This window comes from Equus asinus, chromosome 7 (assembly GCF_041296235.1).
Source record: "Equus asinus isolate D_3611 breed Donkey chromosome 7, EquAss-T2T_v2, whole genome shotgun sequence".
NCBI classification, from domain to species: domain Eukaryota; kingdom Metazoa; phylum Chordata; class Mammalia; order Perissodactyla; family Equidae; genus Equus; species Equus asinus.
In genome coordinates this window covers 104900147-104920260 of record NC_091796.1, presented here as the reverse complement: position 1 = coordinate 104920260, position 20114 = coordinate 104900147, and the positions used below count along the sequence as shown (strand labels likewise).

Sequence of the window (20114 nt, the reverse complement as noted above, 5' to 3'; positions counted from 1 at the left end):
TCTCATGGATTGTACTTCTTTGAAATTTTCTGAACTGAGGTTAGCTTGTTTGAAATTTCATGTCTCTTGCACATGAATCGACCCTGGAAAATCTTGGCAAATGCTCGTCTAACCACCTGGCCTTCAACACAGGCCGACGGTGCCAAAGGGCATGCTTTCTGGATCAATTTCTCTGCCCATGTGGAGAGAAGGGCTGGAGCCTGCAGGTTCAGGGAAGTAATGTGAACCAAGCCAGTGAGAGGGACTGTCGAAGTGATGGTTGGTGGACACACACTTAATCTGGCAGGGCCAGCCCAGCCACAGGGCATCACCTAATCTGGGGTACAGGCTAGGACCATGTGGTGAAATCAAGGACCGTCTGCAGCTGAGGAGGACAAGCATGAACACTAACATGCTGATGCAGCAAGTGTGGAGAACAGCATGGAGAGTCCTCAAAAAATTAAAACACCACTCCCACAGTGGAGAACAGTGTGGAGGGTCCTCAAAAAATTAAAACACCACTCTCATAGGAGCCAGCAACCCTGCTTCCAAGTGTACATGTGAAGGAGATGAAATCACTACCCTGAAGAGACACCTGCCCCGTCATGTTCACTGCAGCGCTGTCACAACAGCCAAGGTGGGGAAACAGCCTGAGCAGGCACAGACGGATGAATGGATGGAGAAGACGTGGTGCAGACACACAATGGAATAGTATTCAGCCATGAGGAAGCAGGAAATCCTGCTGCTTCTGACAACATGGGTAGAACTTGAAGGCATTATACTAAATGAAATAAGCCAGACAGAGAAAGACAAACACTGCGTGATCTCACTTACACGTGGAATCTGAAGAAGCTGAATGCCTAGAAACAGTAGACTGGTGGCTGCCAGTGGCTGTGGCGGGGGGTGGGGAAATGGGTGAAGGTGGTCAATGGGCGGACACCTCCAGGCTTGAGATGAATGAGTTCGGGGGTGCACTGTACAGCACGGTGACTAGAGTTAACCGTGCTGTACTACGGACTTGAATGCAGCTGAGAGAGCAGATCTTGAAAGTTCTTACCACACACAAAAAGGAAACTATGTGATGACTAGTGTTAAGTAACACTACGGTGGTAATCATTTTACAATATATACATATATCAAATCACCATGTTGTACATCTTAAACTTACACAACAGATGTCAATTAATCTCGATAAATCTGGAAAAACACCCCAGTGAATGCTACATAAATGAAATGTTAGTTGTTCAGTGTACAAACCGGGATTAAAAAAAAAAAGAAAAATAAAGTGCTCCCACACCCCTCCTGGGTGAACTCAAGAGGTGAAAACGTGGTGCTGAATGAGTTTGTAAGTAATTTTGGGTCCCAATGGGGAAAAAGGTCCAGCCCAAGGTCCCTGGGCTCATCACACCTGTCCTGCAGGCTCGAGTTCTTGTACCAGTGACAGTTTTCTGGGTCACCTGGGCAAACCACTTCACCCCTATGGCCTCAGTTCTGCCCCTCTGCACACCTGACGGCCCCCCGATGACAAGCCCAACACGCTCTGTGAGCTCTGCAGCACCACAGCCTGAGGGCCCCTTGTGACACGTCCCCTTGGAAGCCATCTGTGAAACCAGAGAACAGATTGTCTCAGAGTTGGAGAGCCCCATTCTGAGTGGGAATGCCCTTGACAATATCCTTGCTCTGTGAGGGCACTTGGCCACTCAGAACTTGGCCAGGGGGACGGCCTTGATTTCTCTTCTTGGAACTTGCCAGGTTGGTCACCTGCTCAGGGCCTCAGCACTTATGTCCCTTCAGCTTGGAAGGCTGTCCCCACAATCCATCCAGGTCAACTCAAACACCACCTCTGAGAGAGGCCTGCCCCAGCCCACGTGCTGAAGCACCTCTGTCCCTGGCACTGTCACTCTGTCCCTGGCACTGTCACCCTGCTATGTCTTCTCCAGAGCACCTCTCAGAACCCAGTGTCTAATGATGGGCCTTTCCAATAGAAAAATGAGCTCCTTGCAGGCAGGGCCCAGCAGGGCCCAGCTCAGAGCCTGGCTGAACACAGGCCCTCGACAAATCCTGGCTGACCGCCGAGACCTCCTCATCCCTGTTCACCCGTGTCTGTCATCACCATTCCTGCCAGGGCCAGGCCAGAGCTCTCTCTGCTCGTCACCCTGCTTCTCTTTGCAAGATCAGACTCGAATGCCACCTGCTCTGTGGTAAGAGCTGTCTCCCTTCCATTTGTGGGCAATAGAGACATTGCTTAGTCCATTTCTGGAGACCTGCAAATTTAGGCCACACTTGGCCTCTGCTTACTGTGTGGCTGTTTGTCTCTGACTTTTTGGGCAACCTCAGTTTCAAAGATCCTATCCTGTTATCACACCAGCTTTTGGTTTGGGAAATATGGTCAGTGTATCTCTGGGGAAAACTGGCTGTGTGCGCTATGTGCCAAGGAAGGAGAGGAGGCAGGGTGCCGGGCCAGACCCAGGAGCAGTTGAGCCGTCGGGTGTAGCTATGGCTAGTGAGCACTTCCTGTGTCCAGCTGTTGTCCAAACAGCTGTCCCCATGATTGCCCTATGAGGCAGGGGTTAAGTGACCTCTTTATGGGGTGGGGGTGGAGGCCTGGAGAGGTCTCCTGGCTTGCCCAGTGACACCATGAGCGAGTCCAGAGCTGGACTCTGTCTCAGCCCCACTTCACTGTCTCTTTGGACGGGGCACTCCCTCCCCAGGCCTCAGGCTCTCCCTCTGAGAGGAGAGGAAGGAGCAGGCCTGCAGCGTCCCTGAAGGCCTCCAGCCCGACCTTCCGCCGGAGCTGAAAGGAGAACAGACACCCTTCCCCAGAGCAAACTGTTAGGTGACAAGACATGGGACAGGGTCCGGGGGTGTTAGTCACGGGCAGGGGACAAAGGAGGCCCAGAGACGGGTTGTTCGGTACCTAGAGTGAGGCTGCGACTGAAGGGGGCTCTTAGCTTCAGGGCTCTTTGCCACAGACGGGGTTCTACGGCAATGGAATGAAACAGACACGTGAATTGGCACTGTCACCCGCCTTGGCCCCCCTGGACTCGCAGCTCGGGCCTTCTCAGGGCAGCTCACCTGGTCAGTAACGAGGACACGGGTTTCTCCACTGAGTTGCTCCGCTCCCAGGGCTTCCGGCCAGCCTCTGTCAATTCATTTTATGGATGAAGAGCCTCAGAGCTGAGAGGACTCTCAGTGGCCACCCCTATGCCCTCAACACCCCTAGCAAGACACCCCCCCCCGACACTGAGGGTGCAGAGCTCCCCCATCAGGAAGGTCTGGTTTGAGCGGGGCTGAAACCTGGCTCCTCACTCTCAGCACCCCTTTGGCCCAGGCAGCCCTTGCAGGGTTGTAGATGGCACTGCTGTCACCCTGTGTTCCCCCACTCAGGACACAAGCTCCCTTTCCCTGGACCCGGTTGACCTTGACTTGTGGCCTGGTTTCCAGTCCTCTCACCATGGTTGGGTCTGTCCTTGGAATGTGAACCAACTGGTGAGAGAACCTCTTCACTACAACTTCTAGAATCAACCTGTGACCCCAGCAATGGGCTGAGCAAGACAGAGGAAACCCCTCACCCTGGACACTCTCAGGCAGTCTCAGATGCACACTGCTTTTGGGGCCAGGCCCCTGGGCCCAGGAGCACCCACTGTCCGCTGACTCCTTGGTCTTCCCCACACACACAGCAGCTGGCTCTTTCCCATCCCGGGCTTGAAAGATGGTCTGTCTTTCCTTTTTCTTTTTTAACTTAAGTGGCATTAAATTATATTTCATTTTATTTCAAGAGATTTGTTGAACTTAACTGAATTCAATGAGTTTGCAAATGAGCAGAGAGCAGCAGGGAAGCTGACTGCCCCAAACTGAGCACTGAGACTTGGCAGGCTGAACGCACATCTGAGGCAGGTCTCTTCAAAGCCACCCTAGGGGACACATGCTGGGTCTGCAGGCAAGAGAGCTCCAAGAGAGCATCCAAGCTCCAGGCATGTGGCCTTGAGCAAACCACTTAACCACAATGAGCTGCAACTCCTAAACCGGGAGACACCTAACCCAGCCGCTGAGAGGTGAGGTCTGCATGCAGTCAGGAATCCACGACAGCGCCGTCTGAGGACACGGAGCACAAGCAGGCCACCAGAGCCTTCGGACGCGAAGCCTGTGCAGGTGCGGAGCCCCGTCCCAGCGAGACAGCCAACAGCTGGTGAGAGCCTCCCTCCCGTGGGGGGGCAGCCGGGTTCCTTTCTGCCTCTCCCCACGGTGCTTAAAAGCACAGGCCTGGCTCAGAGCAGATGCTGAGCAAATGTTTGTGAATGACTGAGCAACCAACACAAGCATCTTCTTCCCACTGTGCAGCCTCAAGGCACTTTTCTAATCACATCTCCATGTCCTAGAGCTCAGACTTGGGGATTTGGGACTGTGTTTCTGGTGGAGCAAGACTCACTGGTGGTCACTGTAACAGCACTCATAGTTGGCATGGGGCAGGGAGATGTGAATACAACATTTGAACATTCCTCTTCAAAGCCCTGGCCCCAAGCCGGCAACCTGAGCCCCAGGCACAATCTCCCGCTGCTTCATACACGCTGGCAGGCCAGCTCCTTCCCTTGTGGGGAAAATGGGAGGGCTGGACAGTGGGCTTCAACGGCTGGCCAGCTCTGATGCCCCAACAAGGCCAGGTCATCCCCTGGGCTGCCAGCATGGGCAGCCGCTGTAGCACGTCCGTGCTCCTGCTCGGGCTCAGTGTGGGGGCCACAGCTGAGCTTGCCCCTGGCTCCTCAAGGAGGTTCAGGGCTCCCAGGAGTGGGGCTTCCGCAGAAGAGGGCAGGGAGACCTGCTAACATAGCGTCTGGTCCTCTCTGCTCCTCCGTGAAGCGAGGTGGTCAGATCAGCTCATCCTCCTGCTCTAGGATGTGGGGCTGGTGCAGGGCAGCACGGAGCCTCTTACCTGACGAATTAGGCGGCTGGCTGGCTGCTCGGCTCCCCGGAGATGGAGAGGTGCTCGGCTCTTCCTAAGATGGGAACAAAGGCTCTGCCATCAGTCTGCTTAGGAAGGCCGGTTGGGGCAGGATACCTCCAACCAGGTCATCTAGAAAACCGCAGTTTTCCCATTTTCCTAATGAATAGATATTGCTTTTATAATTAGCAAAACAATGAATATTAACAAATGAAAACTCGAAATCTCGGTGAGGAGTTAGTCTAGCCTGAGACTCGGGCAAGGAGAAGGCTGCAGGGAGACAGTCTCCTCAAAGCAAGGCAGGTCTTCTTCATGGCCCAACATGACCCGACCCATCATTGAGCCTGCCCCGCCTGGCCGACTTCCCAGGAGCATGACAAACGTGGCCCGAGCTCCTGGGCTGTGCCAGCGCTGTGCACAGCATGCACTGTTGTTACCAAGGAGCTTCTGCTCCCTTGATCACTGTGACGGCATTAGCCCGGTGGAACCCACCTAAGGGACCTCCCGCCACCAGGCCTGGGTCACCCCTTTCTTGGCTGGTGTGAGGACCAGATGTCTGGGTGACCCTAGAGGGTGCTGTGCAGGTAGACCAGCTGCATGGCTGGGTCAGGGCTGCTCACGGGCACAGCCTATGTCCCAGAGAGCTGGTATGGAAGACCTCAGGCGTACTTCACTTCTCTTTCACAAAGACAGAAGGGAGTGGTAAGAATCTAAGGCTATCTCTATCTCCAGCCAGCCCTCAGGTGCATCCTTGTTGTGGCCAAAGGGTTCTAAAACCTAGGTCTGTCCTCACTAGCCCTCTGCTAAAAGCCCCTGATGTCGCCCAAGTGCTTGTGGTAGGCAGGCTCGAGTGGTGGGCAAGGCAGAACCCTGGCCCTGGCAGCCCCAGCATCCCTCTGGCGCCTCTCACCACCACCTGCCATGGGCCCACGTGGGTCATTCTCCCAACTAGCCCACCTCTCCATGCCTCTGCGTATGCTGCCCTCTTTGCTATGCCACTTTCTGCTCTGTCTCTGCCCTGAAAACTCCAGCTCATGTTTTAAAGCTCAGGGCAAACACTACTCCTCCTGGTTGACTTCTCCCTTGACTCCCAGAGCCCCTGGGGCTCTGCTCTCTGCCCTCAGTGCTTTCTTTGTCGACAGTCTCTTTGTTGGGTCCTCTCCCTCCAGGACAGTGGCCATGTCCTATCCATCTCTGAATCCCACGCACACAGTGCCTGGCCCAGGGCGGGGCTCCATGAAGCCTGGCAAATGCATGACTGTTCTGCCCATGAAATAGGTCTGTGGTGATGCTCAAATAATGGAGGCGCATAATCCAACAGTAATAAAAGCTGACATTATTATGCATGCGTACTTTGGAAAGATTTTATACTATCAAGAAAATGGCATTTATTAAATAATCAAAAATAATTAATAAGAATCCTCCTTGCACAAACGGAAGCCATGCTTCAGTTCCAAGCTAGGAAGGAGGCCGCCACAGCAGCTCCCCAGCACCTTTGTATAGCTGTCTGAGCTCACAGGGCTCTGCACCTGCCCTGCTCTGCTGGGCATACAGCCTCCGGGCTGCCGGGCTGGTGCACTGTGGGGGCATCATTTCCTCATGGTGGAACTGGTCCTTAGAGTGGTACCATAATCGGACCGTGGCCAGCAATTGGCAGAGCGCCTGCCCGAGCCATCTGACTCCACATTCAGGGCTCCTGCCGTCTTTTAAATAATGTTTGCTTGTTTCTCCATTAGTTATAAAGCTAGCACATGTTCTGTGAAGAGAATTTGGAAAATATTGAAAAGTATAAAAAAGAAAGCCGCCCGTCAGTGGCCTGCCCACACTGCGCTTGCTCTGCTGTATGGCGCTCTCCTAGCCCCGCTCCCGTGAGACCCTCGTCCCAGGTGTGGGAAGGGCCTCCTGACCGTGCGTGGGACCAAGGCAAATGGAACTAGCAGTGACCAGGAGGCCTACTAAAAAAGGAAAGAAAAGTGGGAGTCAGAAGAAAGAACACATTTAGCGGTGAAGGTTTCTTCTGGAAGTCCCTGGGACTTGAAACCCACTACTCTTTGAGCCCTTGCAGTGGGGAGACTGGGTGTGTGGGGACCGTGGCTGGGAAGCGCCACAGTGGCCTGAGAAGCGCTGGAGCTCTAAGGCCACTGGCCGAGACAAGGCAACAGCCTTCAGCCTTCTGATACCTGGGATCATCCTGTGGCTCGCGGCCAGACAGGCCTCTGCACTTTTAGAAACTCATGGTGAGTCAGTTGGATGAACTCCAGACTCGGTGCAAGGCACAGGGACAGTGGAATCCTCAGGCCTGGCCCTCACAAGGCTTAGGATCCGGCAGGGAAGAGCGAGTCTGAACAAGAAAAATGCATGTGCTAAGGGCCCGAGGAGAAGAACGGGGTGGGGGCTAGGGATCAAGCAGTGGGGAGCTTTACCTAGCCTGGGGATCTGAGAGGCTGTTTCTCAGGGAGTAATGTTTATGCCAAGAAGTGGAGGCTGAGGAGGAGTTAGCCACTGGGGCCAAGCAGACCGCATGTGTCCAGGTGTGGGGATCAGAGGAAGGGAAAACAGGCCGGCAGGGCTGGAGCCCAGGGTCACCCCAGGTTAGCCTCACCCTGCTGGTGGGGGAGATAAGTCAGCAAGTATGCACTGGTGCCTGGTGTTTGTATTTCTGTCTCCTTCTGCCACTGAGATGTAACCTGTCTGCCATTTGTAGTTAAGGTCTAAACTTAGCAGTTTCAGTAGGAGTCTATTTTTATAGGGAAAGCTTAACACAGAGGAAAAGAGAATTAGCCACCCTAAGTGGAAGCAGATGCTTGGAGCTAAGTGTGGCCAGACTAGGCTCCAGGATGCCCACTAAGGACAAAAGCCAGAGTCCAGGTTCCTCCACCTAGCTCACTTGCAGCTCCTGCTGGAATTGATGGACTCAGGTGGAGTCATTAAGGACAGAAATAATTTGAAAATAAAAACTGCCCTGGTCTGCCAGCAGACATTCCCCACTGCAAGTGCACTCTCGGTGGCGAGGCTGCGAGCTCCAGAGCAGACCAGTGTCTGCTAGATGCTCGGTGAGTGCAGGCGTGCCAACTGAGGGCTCCTCAGGCCCTCCTGTCCTGCTGCCCCCTCCCTCCGCACCTGGCATGTCCCCTGCTCTCCTACAAATCACCTGGTGAAGTATCTATCATGTGTTTGTCCACAGCACGTGCACCTCGGTGCCCAAAGGCCTGGCTTGAGGCCGGAGAGCCTTCCTGGTCTACTCACACTGCAGGGGTGGGTGATGGGTGGGCATCCCTTACCGTTTGGCTTTCATCTTCCTTTTTATCAGCTGGCTTGTCTGTTTGGGAGGCTGCTTTTCTCCTAATGCAAGGAGGAAGAAGACAGACATCAGCTCCTGAAGGTTTTCACACTGATGTCTCCTCTGTGCTGGAGACAGCATGGTCCTCAGACGGCCCAGTGGTAGGGTCTGCCCCTTGCTTTGTGTGAAGGAAGCACTCGTCCAAGCCCCCATGTGGTCCATGGCAATGAGCAGGGGAGTGTCCAGGCCTTCTGTGCTTGTCCCATGGCCCTGGACACAGAAGTGGCCTGGGCAGAGAGGATGGAGTCTGGGGGACACTGCCATCTCTGTTTACAGCAGCTGAAGGCTGGAGGAAGTTGGTTTGTGCCCTCTCTAGGCTTCCTGGAGGGCCTGGGCTTGGCTGGGTGGCAGCTATTCTTCCAGGACACTCAAGGCCTGGCCACATGGGACAGGGAGAGGTGCCCCTCTGGGCCGCAGGCTGTCAGAGGTCAGGGCTGCGGGAATGTTCTGTCTGCAGGCTGCCTGGATTGAGTAAGCGGACCCCACCACCTTGTGAGAGGGAAGAAGAACCCTTTTTCTCTTACCCTAAAGCTCCTATCTTTTTTTCTTTTTGGTGAGGAAGATTTGCCCTGAGCTAACATCTGTGCCCATCTTCCTCTATTTTGCATGTGTGACGCCATGCTAGCACGGCTTGATGAGCAGTGTGCAGGTCTGTGCCCAGGATCCAAGCTCATGAACTCTGGGCCACTGAAGTGGAACTCATGAACCTAACTACTATGCTACCAGGCCGGCCCCAAAGCTCCTCCTATCTTGGAACTCAGTTACCCAGCCACACTCTTCCCAATCTGGAACGCCACCAATAACCTGGACATGCTCAGAAAGGAAAGACTGAATAAGCGCAAATTGATGCCTGTAGTCAATTCACACCTTTCCCCTACAGGCAAGAAGTCTCTTTCCATGTACTCTAAAAACTTACTCACACTTTTTGGCCCCAGAGGTCACCCATACCTTGCTAACTCTCAGGTCTATACAGGCAGACCCTTAATATTCCCCAAAGACATGCCTTTGGGGATCTTCAACTCTGTGAAGCTGCCAGAGCATATGACTCTCAGAACTCAGGAGGTGAGCTGCCCATCGAGAGGGAGTTTGGCCTGATGAGTGGTGAGGGTTGCCGGCTGGCCGTCAGCAGTCGAGTGACGGGCCCCCCCATAGCTCCCTCAGCCCCACAGGGGCCTCCTTCTTCAGTCTTCTCATCTCAGGAAGCACAGATCTACCCACCAACGCTCCTCCCACAAACCTGGGATCATCCTCAACACCAGCTTCTTCCTCACCACAGGAAAGCCCAGCCAATTCCACCTGCATTCGACTTCAAGTCTGTCTTTTCCCATCTTCACTTCCAACACCGAGTGCAGGCCACCATCATCTCTTCTGGTCTGCAGCAGTCTCCTCACCACTGCCCACTGCTACTGCGCCCCGTGATGTTCTGTTCCTACCCAGAGCCAGCATTTAATCTTTTAAGAATACAAAGCAGACCAGGCCGTTCCAGTCCTGGGAAGGTTCAACGAGCTAAACGTCCATGAAAGCGCTCAGCACAGAGCTGCTCTCAGCAATACTGATTTTCCCTTTCGTGCTCCACTGCCGGGACAAAGACTCAACTGCAGCCCTCGGGGAGGAGCAGAACATCCCAAGAACCTTCCTTAAAGAGTCTGCAAGGGCATTCTCAGGGTCAGCTCCGCCCAGCAGCCATCACAAGGGGGTTTCAAAGAGCGGCTTCATTGATCCTTGCTGGGCAGTGCAAAGTGTGTTTGTTCTCAGTAGGGGCTTGACTCTCTACCAGCATCTGGCCGTCTCCCTGGCTCCTGGCAACACTGGCCTTTTCCTGTTCTCAGGAACTTCCTCTCCCTAGGTCTCAACCACCTAGGCCAAGCTGTTATTGTTAATGGGTTGGTTCTGGACTTGGGGAAAGCGTTAACATTTTCTTTTTGAGAAACACCTATGATGAGGCCCCATTCACCTCTCTGAGATGGCATCTCCTGTGCTTGCACAACGAGGCTCCCTATTCCAGCCTGATGTCTGGTCAATCTCCTCTGTGACCCCTGCTCTAGGCACAGTGGACACCTCAGCCTCCCCAGGTACATTAACACTGCCCACTGCACCTCTGCTCTTCTTTCTGCATGAATGTGCTCCTCTCCCACCTCAGCTTGGAGAATCGGTCTCGACCTTCAAGGCTGAGCACATGGGGAACTGCCTCTGTGAAGCCCTCCTGGCTCTCTCCACCAGGGAGCTGTTCCCACCATTGTGCAGCCACAGTCACCCTGCACATCTCCAGTCATTGCTGTATGACAAGTGCTCAGAAGTTTGTCCCCTGCCTTGGTTACCTATGTATGCTCAGGCCCAGCTGGAGGCTCAGGAAAGGCCTGTGCTGTGGATCAACCTCACTGCTCCTTCTGCCGCTTGTGGTAGGCTCTCCTCTGTGCCGTCCCTTGCTGTGTGCACAGAAGCCCTGGGCAAGAAAAGTGGCTCTGGTCCTGCCATGAAGCGCCAGACCAGCCACCTGCACTTTGTGGGCTTCTGTGTCCCCCTTCCTCCTCGCAGAGCTGTGTGGATTTAATGAGGTGAAAACCCCAGCCCACAGTGAGTTCACACTCAAGGGTTAGTGACTGGGAGGGCAGCGGGAAGAGCCTGAGAGTGAGAGAAGGCCGGAGGGTCACTGCTGGAGCAAGGCCCCTGCCACGGCTTTTCTTGGACAAGAAGGAGCGTTCTGACCGGTGAGGCTGGCTCCTGGGCCCTGTGGTGCCCAGGTGAGCTATGGCACTGGTAGCCTATGTCAGCACATTCCTGCTACCAGGCCACATTTACAAGTGAAATCCCAGCTTTGCAACTCTTCTGAGAAGGAGCTGTCTGATTTCTCCACTTGCTCAGGTTTCAGTTGGGAAACAACCAAGAGCCATAGTGACAGGCTAATGGCTTTGGGCCAGCTAGAGCCACACCTGCTAGTGTGGATGGATAAGTGGATGACGAGGCACCCAGAGCCCAACCATGACGTGGATGGAACTGTTCTTCCATCTCTCAGGGGTCATGACCCCTGGGCTCCTGCCCCTTCCTAATTCCTTCTTCTGTGTCCTCCCTATCGGTCCTGTAGGACTGGCCCCTCGCCTGCATTCACCACGCTGTGCTCGAGCAGCTCAAGCACTGGGGCCACACCTTGTTTACGGTGCGATCTTAAGTTCAGGGAATACTCCTCTTTTCCCTCTGAATTTATCTCTGACATTATCTCCAAATTTCTCTCTGCTCAGGACAGGGCCAGCACGTGGAAGATGCTTCAATAACCACTTGTCATACAGAAATGAAGGAGGGTTTAGAGTAGAGACTCCTTTTGCCCTGATGCCTCAGAGTGACCCCTTAAGAAGGGAGAAGTTGATCTGCAGTTCCCCTGCTTGGCTAGCCCAGGTGACAATGGCTTCGCTGGATGATGCTAAGGCACAGGTGTTCCGGACAAGAGCTGAGTTTGGGGAAGACTAACACCTACCTCTTGGCCAGCAGTTTGTTCATTTCTTCCATGAGGCCTCCTCCTCCACCCCCACTGCTTGCCCGGTTGGCGTCAGACTTGGAGGTCCCGCTGGGACTGGAGCCTCCAGATGCATCTTCTGGCTAAGGGGAAAGGGTGCAGCGTTTATGTCTGCTCTCTGTGGCAGGACATTACTGGAGAGGGTGAAGGGCATGTGTGTGAATGTGGATGTGTGTTCTCATCCTGGCAGCGCTGGAAGAGGCCTGAGGGAGAAGTCATCTCGTCCAATCTCCCCCAACCCCACAGGCAACAAAACCAGAGTCCAGAGCGAGACCAGGACTGGCCGGTCACACATGGGCAGACACTCCCCAGGTCTACTGGCTCATAGTCAGTGTCCATGCCAAGACGGTGTGATATGAGGGGGGAGGAGAGGCAATTCTGTGGAAGAGGTGTTCTTAGAACCACAGCCACACGTAGTGTATGTCAGAAGTTCCACCTTCCAGGACATCTGTGGAAGGGCTGGGGAAGAGAAGCTGAGTCTGATGGAATTGATTTCCATGACAGAACCTGGTACAGTGGAAAGAGAGATGGACTTAAGTTTGTGACCCACGGCCTGAGTCCAAACTCTGCAACTGATAAACTGCGTGACTTGAACAAGTTGTTTAAACATCTGTGCCTCAGTTTCCTGATCTATAAAGAGGGAAATATTTCTTGCCCTACTCAAGAAGGGCAATTTATATAACTGAAAGCACCTTATGGTCTACACAGCGCTGTCTCGTGTTTTCTCATCTAACAACAACCAGCAGAGGTGTTGTCTAGGTTGGGGGAGGGCGGTGCTTTGCTCTGTCTCTCGCAGGTGACATGGGAAGGCTCTGTCCATTTGGCAGTTAGAAACTGGTCCCCCAACCCATCCACATGCGCCTGGGGATGCTTACCCGCTGGACTCTTCTCAGTTTGGCCCCAGCCAGGGCAGCGGCCAGTCCTGACACGGAGCTCTCGTCGTGGCTGGCACCCTGGGCTCCTCCAGCTGGCAGTGGGGGTGGTGGAGGGGGGGTAGCCCCTGTGGGTGGAGGTGGGACAGGGGGTGGGGGAGGGGGTGGAGGCCCGCTACACGAGAGGGGGGCGCTGGCTGCAGATGAGGGGTGCCCTGGTGGAAGGATGGGTCCTGAAACACAACAGTGGGGCTCAGTCAGTCCCTAGCCCCTAGCTGGTGTTGTCCTGGGAGGAAGGACAGAGGGCAGCCTGCTCCTCCAAGGGATGAGGAATAGCTCAAGGTTGCCTCTTCCAGGAAGCCCCTGTGGGATGTGCTGGGCACTGTTCCAGTCATTCCCTATGCTGGTCTCCCCAGAATTCTGGGGCCAGGCTTGACCCACAATGTTACACACTTGGTTAACATGCCTTGAGCTCAGCTAATTTTCCTTTGCTCCAATCATGGTCTTCCAGTGGGAGGGGAAGCTCTTTGGTGGCACAAAGTGTACCTTTTTTTCCTTCTCTGTTCCTTCTCAGTACCTAGCACCATCCTAGGCACTGGGAGATGTTGGTTCCTGAGATGCGGCTGTGACCGACCCTTGGCCTTTAGGGGCTGTGGCAGGTAACTGCGGGTCACAGGGCTGACTGTGGCATATATGTTAGGGAGCAATGGTGAGTGCTGGGCTGTCCCCTGCCCCCTGTCCATCCCTCCAACCAGCCCTCCCTCCCACGATGTCTGAGCCTCTACTGTGTGCCCAGCACTGTGCCAGGTGCAGGGAAAAATGGCCACAGGCTCTCTGTTCATGGTGCTTGTGGCCTGGTGGGGAAGCAATCGAGCATTCCCAGATGAATGCACAATCGTTACTGGGGCAGGCTGACAAGTGCCACCAAGAGCAGGCACACAATGCCATCTTGGCATACAAAGCAGGGCTCCAACCTGGCCAGAAGTTCGTGGAAGCCCTCCTTGGGGAAGTACTGACTGCACCGGGACGCGAGGAAGAGCAGGAGTTCAGTGGTGAAGGGGGAGTGAGTGCAAGGAAGGAGGAAGAGGACGAGAGGAGGCTCACAGGCACTGGAGGCACCGAAAGCAGATACCAGGAGGGGAGAGCTGGGCAGGAGGTGTGCAGGAACCAGGCCTGTGCTCCTGCAGGCTGTGCCACGGAGGTCGGGCTGTTCAGGAGTGACTGGGAAGGGGTGACAGGGTCAGACCCACATTAGAAATGCAGAGGGTAGACCAGCGCTGGAGCAGGAGGCCGAGAGGGGGTGGTATCAGCCAGCATTCTCATAAGCAGGGGTGCCTGCAACCAGCGAGGGCTCAGTTTTCCCATCAGTAAAACAGGATAATATTCACCTGTTTACTTCCCAGGGCATTTGAGAGAATTAAGTAAGACAGGATATGAAAGCACTTTGTAAGTTATGAAGTGCTGTACTTACTAACCAACATTGCAATTTTCCAGACAACCCTTCTGCTTTACTGTGCTGAGCCCTGGCCAATGTTCAGGACTGACCCCAGGCTGATTGGGCCCTTCTCTGTGTAGCTCTGAGCCTCACTTGGTCAGCTCGTGTGCTCAGTGATGATCCAGGGTCTCCTTGGCTGAAGAGTGGGCTCCCCAGGGGAGGGGCTGTACCTGCCTCGTCCATCACTGTGTCCCCACACTTAGCATGGTGCCCGAGACACAGCAGGTACTCGGGGAATGTGTGGTGGGCAGGGCCAGACCAAGCTGAGCTCACCCTCCACCTTCTCCTCTGTCCTCTTCTTCCCCTCCTTTCATCGGACGTGACTGCCACATTTTGAGACCTTTGCAACCAACAGCTCTTCACAGAGGGCCCAACGTGCCCCTGGCACCATCCAAGTGAAGGGGCTGCCAACCGGGCACAGGTACAGGAAGGAGGGGCTCTCACCTGTGGCTGAGGTTCTTCTCTCTAGAGATTCTTGACGCTGCTGCTGCTGCTCCATCACTTGTCTGAAAAGCAACAATATCAGAGCTGGTCTGACTTCTCAGAGCCGAGAACAACGCGGCTGTGTCCACAGAGCTCTGGCTTTAGAGTCAGGTTTTGCCAGCACTTCCTGAGCCCCCTGCACACCCTGGGCTGGGCACTCGGCAGTGAGCTCCTCTCATCCCGCCCCTGGCTCCAACTGCTGAGCTTGCTGCCCTCACTTAATAGAGGCGGGGCACGTGACTGGTTCAAGGCCCCCAAACAGGTGAGTGGGGCAGCCCTCTGAGTCTCAGGCACTCGTGAACAGGAAGCCCCTCACCACGACTTGGGTGACTGTCTGGCTGAGTGACCAAGCTTTTCCCTAGGCTGGATGGGCTCAGCTGGCTTTTGGGGCCAATGGCCTCAGCAGATCCGACCCCAGGATCACCCATTCCTACTGCACTTGGCTAAGCTCCCTGGAACAACTGTCAGGCATTGTTAGTTGTCAGAAGTGGACATACGGCTGCATGTCCTCGTTCTCTTTACCACAGATCTAGGCGCAGGCCTGGCCTCTATTTAGAGGGCCATTTGGCACGCTGCACTGCAATGCTCTGAGCACCCCAGTGGGAACTAACATCCTAGTTCCTTATGGCAGAGTGGCCTCAGGGTGCTAGTAAAGGCTGGTCGAGTGAAGACACCGACCCATAAACACATCCACAGAACCAGGGACTGAGTTGCCAGAGCAGGGGGGGTCGCAGCAAGGCCTCAACTGGTGTGGAGCCAACTCTAAGTGCCTGCTAATGGTGCACGAGGCCGAGGGGTGTCTGAGGTCCTGGAGGCCAGCAGTGGTCTCTGCCACGGCAGGGAGGGCGGGAAGGACGTGAGGCTGCAGGCCATGTGTCTGCACCCTTGGCCTGCAATGAGCTAGGGTTTCTCTGGTGCTGGCACTGTGTCTGGCACACAGCAGCTGCTAAGTGCTTTGTGAAGGAATAAATACATGAATCTTGTCCAGCTGCTTTCATCTTAGAGGAAGGTCAAATGGGACCCCAAGTTGACTGCAAAGACCATTTAGAGGTACAGAGCTGTCTGGTTCCCGTTCTGGGATTCACAGCTTTGTGATCACAGGCAAGTCATTTCCCTTTCCTGGGTCTCAGATTCTTCTCTGTAAAATAAGCATAGAACACCTGTTTCATGGGTTCTTGTAAGGATTACTCCTGATACCGAAAACAATTGGCAAAGACCCCTTTGGCATTAAAGGTGTTTGAAAACCTCCCAGCAGCATCTGCAGTAGCCTCTCCGTCTAACTGCCAAAACATCACCCAAACTCAAACCTCCCCAGCAGGAGCCACATGCTTAGAAACCCTTGCCAAATGAGGACTTCTGGAAATATTTAAAAATCAGGTGCGAACTTATGATACGTTTTTTGTAAAAACAGGAAGGTTCCTGTGCGGCCCAGCACCAACTGTCTCTCTCCTGGGGCTCCCCCTGTGTTACCCGCAGGGACCAGGGTTTGTGGTTTGCGTCCTTGTTCCGTGGTTTGACTCCTGCAGTTCACACACTGACACCCAGGGGGCGTTCTGGCCTGTGACAGTGGACTGCAGGCAACACTGAACCGCCCTCTGCAGCCAGCAGGCTTGGGCATCCTGGACTTGGATGGGGTTAAGATAATGCAGCGCTGTGTTTAACCAATGCTGAGAGAGCAACTGAAGGATCTGTTTGGGACCTGTGTGCCCCCGTACATTCATTCCTTGAGTCTGGTGGGGTTCATGCATGCCCTTTTCTGGGTGGAGGAGCCCTGGGACCCGGCAGAGGGCTGAGCTGGGGCCAGAGCAGGCTTCCAGTTCTGGTTCTGCCTCTAACTCCTGGCTACTTTGGGCAAGTCCTTTCCATTCTCTGAGCCTCAGCTGGCTCATGTGAGAAGCAGTACCAGTAACAGCAACCCCTGAGGGTTAGTGTGAGGATTAAAAGGAGACAAAGCGTATAAAAGCCCTTTGAAAAACTGCAGCGTCCTGTATTCCTGAGAAGCTACAAGACAGGCCAGACCCACTGGATCAGTAAACACGTGGGAATTAATAAAAAGGACTCTCTAGGAGGCATATTCACACGTGTACCTCCTGTGCTTGAGATAAGCAGAGCAAGCATTCACATCGTTATCTTCAAACAGGGAAAGTGAGGCCTAGAGCAGTAACTTGCCCAAGGTCACGAAGACATCAGAGCCAGAAGGCGCCCCAAAGAGCATTCACCCTTGGCTTTCATTCCGCAAAGTGGGGTGGGAGTAGAGAAAAGAACGTCCTGAGAGGGCCTCTTAGCTAGGTGAGGGCCTCCCCAGCCACAGCCTGGGCTCTACTTGATCTAGCCACAGGCCCCTGGAATCACTCCCTCTTCAGGGACCCTGGGTGAGGATGGCTTTGACCAGGCGCCCCTCCTCAGCGCAGCTCCCACAGAGCTGGGCTTCAAAGCCTCTCGGAGAGTCAGAGCCCCTGCCGGGCGATGGCGGACGGGGTTCAAGCCCTGGCCCTGCCACTCCTGGTAATGTGACCGGGGGAGGCTGCTCCCTCCTTGGCCACCATGCCCTTTTCTGTAACTTCAGGACACAACAGCACTGGCCTTACCCCCTGGTTCTAACCCTGCAGAAGCTCCTCGGAAGGGGTGGGTGTCATCCCATGGCCCATATCCCTGGGGAGCTGCCTCCTGCACAGGCAGCCCAACGACGACATCAACACGGCCCTGGCCGAGCCATCGAAGTGCAGCTCAGCTCACAGAGTGCTCTCACGGTCTCTGCCCGCTTGGACCTCACTGGGAGGTTAGCAGGCAGTGGGTGGAGGCCCTAGAGAGGCCATGGAATCTGCCCAAGGCTTCCAGCGAGAGAGCGGCAGCACCAGAGCTCACAAGACCTTCGGACAGAATGTGAGGAGAGCAGCATGGACGGGGTGAAGGCCAAGGCCTCAGCCAGACAGACCCGGGTGGGTCGTGTCTACCCATCTCCAGCAGGACGGCCTTCGCCTCGTTAGTGAACCCTCCAGTTCTGACAGCTACCTCCTGATACACTCGGGAGGGCTGACTTAAGTAAGAACGGACAGCTCTCAGGATACTACCTGGCTTATCACGAGGGCTGCCTGGCTCGAAGTCAGCGGTGCTCTATCTCTGTGAACCACACACACCATCACTGCTCTAGCAAAGCAGCAGTGAACTTGCTTCCTCCTCCTCCTGGTCAGGCCTGCTCCCCCTGCCCGTGTCTTGGGAGGCCTGGCTCTAGCCACAGGTGTGTCCTCTGCTCACTGAAGGGCACCTCGGGCCCCGAGGCCGGCCCTCGCCGGGTGGGGGGTTACCTTCTCTGGACGTCCATCTCCTCAGGAGAGGGGCCATTCTGCACCTGCCGCTGGGTGGAGGGGCCTGCGGGCAGAGAAGCACAGCAGCACGGTGGTTAGCGGAGAGGACAGGCCCCGGCACACTCCTGGGGAGCCACCCGTCTCTGCCCCTCCTGCTCCCACAAGACGGGCCCTGACTTTTCTAGCTTTGCTCTCTGTCCCGTGTGACCCCCGTCCCCATCTTGTCCACTCAGTCATCCCTCTCTCTCTCTTATCTCATGGCTCTTCTCTCGGAGCCAATAAATGGGATTACATTTTTGACATGGTTCAAAAACATCCCTTTCAGCTATCGACCCCTCTCTCCTTCCCTCTCAAAGTGCACTTGCTGTTTCTACTTCCTCACCTGCCACTGTCGCCTCAACCCTCTAACATCTGGCCCTGGCCTCTCCTCGTCTCATGAAGCTGTTCTAACTAAAATCACCTGTGGACTTCGCATTACCAAACCCAGTAGATCCATTTTATTCCACTTTTGAGCAAAGGAGTGACCCTTAGAGCAGGTAAGTCTCAGAGCCAGGGTTTAGCACTGGGCCGTCTGAGCCCCAGCCCATGTTCCTCCTTGCCATGTGATGCCCTCCTCCCGCCTCTAGGGGCCTGCAGCTGTGGGGTGGGAAGGAGCAGGCAGAAGCAGAGGTGGCAGAGGCTGTCACTGACAGCGCACCCATGGAGATTCCAGGCCACACCCTCACCCTGGACCCCGAAGGGTGGGCCCCAGAGCAGGTGAACCCCGTGTTCAGACAGGGGCTGGTGCTGTGCCACATTTACAAGAAAATCCAGGCTTTTGCCCCAACCTGAGAAAGAGCCAACTGTTCCTTTTTGCCAGCTCAGGTGTCACTGAGGAACTGCACAGAGTCACAGTGACAGGGGAGGGACTCTGGGCAGGCTGCTCTCACGCCTTGCTGACTCGATGGGGAAGGGGCTTTGTCTCCTCTCTGGAATGAGCTGACAGGAACACTCAGCCTACACACAATCCAGGACGTGCAGAAGGCCTCTCCCGCAGGCGCTTTGAGCAGCTGTGGGATTAGCAGGTTGTCCCCAGATCAGGGGCACGGTGGGATAGAGAGTAACAGAATCTCAAAGCTGAAACAGATCATCTGACTCTAGAGCAACCTCCTGCCCAGCACCGGGACCCTCTGTGCCTTCCAGGCAGGCCCTCTGAGCATAATCTCAGCAATGGAAGCTGTGACCTCCAGGTGACCAAGCTCTTTCTGAAACTGAGGTCCCAAATCTACCCACCCATTGAAGGTCCTGTTTCCACATCAAGTGTGACACAACCTGGGTGGAACCCTTTTCTGTGCTTGAGTGCCCTTCTCATGCCCAAAGCTGGCTTCCATAGTGGGCGCTTTCAGGACACGCTGTCCTGGGCCCCAGTATCTGCTTCAGCCAAGTTTCCAGTGAGCTATGCTTTGCCGCCCTCCTGGCCCTGATGTGGATGTTTCAGGTGGGAAAAGGGGAGGCTCCAGATGGTGGGCAGTGGGCCTGCTGCTTGGTGGGGGGAGAAGTAGGCCTCCCAGCACTTGAGGAGGAAGTCCTCCCCGGGGTGGACCTGCCTGACCCTGTCCTTGCTCAGCACCCCTTGTGCTCTCAGAGGACGGGCAGGAGAGAAGATGTCTGGGCACTTCATACACAGATGACTTATGTCAGTATCTGGCGTGGTGGCCTGGCATGCGGGAGGCATGAAATAAAGATTAGTTTTCTTTCCCTATCTCTAAACACATTCTTTTTATTTATTTAACATATAATAATTTTGCTCTTTTTAAAAAATTGGTTTTTCTGACTATAAATAACATGTAATATATTTTCAGTATAGACATTAGAAAGTGTAAAAGTTTAATAAAGAAAATAAACATTCCCAATTAAAAAAAAAATCCCCAACAGGGGATCTCTCTTCTGTTTCACAAGGCCCCGGTGTGAGGGCTCCTTCTCTCCTCGTTCCAGGAAACCAGAGCAAGAATACGAGAACGCTACTTTACAGTGGTGCCAGGGCACTTTTCTTAATTTAACTTTAATTTATTTAAATTCTCAAACCCTATAAGACAGCTCCCACAGGACTTGTAACATGTAAGGAAACGGCCCAGAAAGGGTAAGTGACTTGCCAAGGGCCTCACAGACAGCACGTGGCAGAGCCAGACTCAAACTACCTACAAAATGCCACTT

The 20114-nt window shown here is 54.5% G+C and overlaps 1 protein-coding gene across 10 annotated transcripts in view; it reads right to left on the bottom strand.

The window, feature by feature from the left end:
* Positions 1-20114, bottom strand: part of EVL (Enah/Vasp-like) — a 160334-nt gene that overhangs the window by 3653 nt on the left and 136567 nt on the right. For 5 of the 10 annotated variants that reach the window (XM_044774313.2, XM_044774311.2, XM_070514309.1 and 2 more), the window contains exons 4-11: positions 17922-17985; positions 14578-14639; positions 12642-12871; positions 11728-11849; positions 8200-8260; positions 4910-4973; positions 3055-3121; positions 2897-2959 (exon numbers count right to left, since the gene is read on the bottom strand). In XM_044774313.2, coding sequence (XP_044630248.1) covers positions 2897-2959; positions 3055-3121; positions 4910-4973; positions 8200-8260; positions 11728-11849; positions 12642-12871; positions 14578-14639; positions 17922-17985 — 733 coding nt within the window. The remainder of the gene's footprint in view (positions 1-2896; positions 2960-3054; positions 3122-4909; positions 4974-8199; positions 8261-11727; positions 11850-12641; positions 12872-14577; positions 14640-17921; positions 17986-20114) is intronic. The other 5 variants (XM_070514314.1, XM_070514312.1, XM_070514310.1 and 2 more) reach the window with 1 other exon arrangement.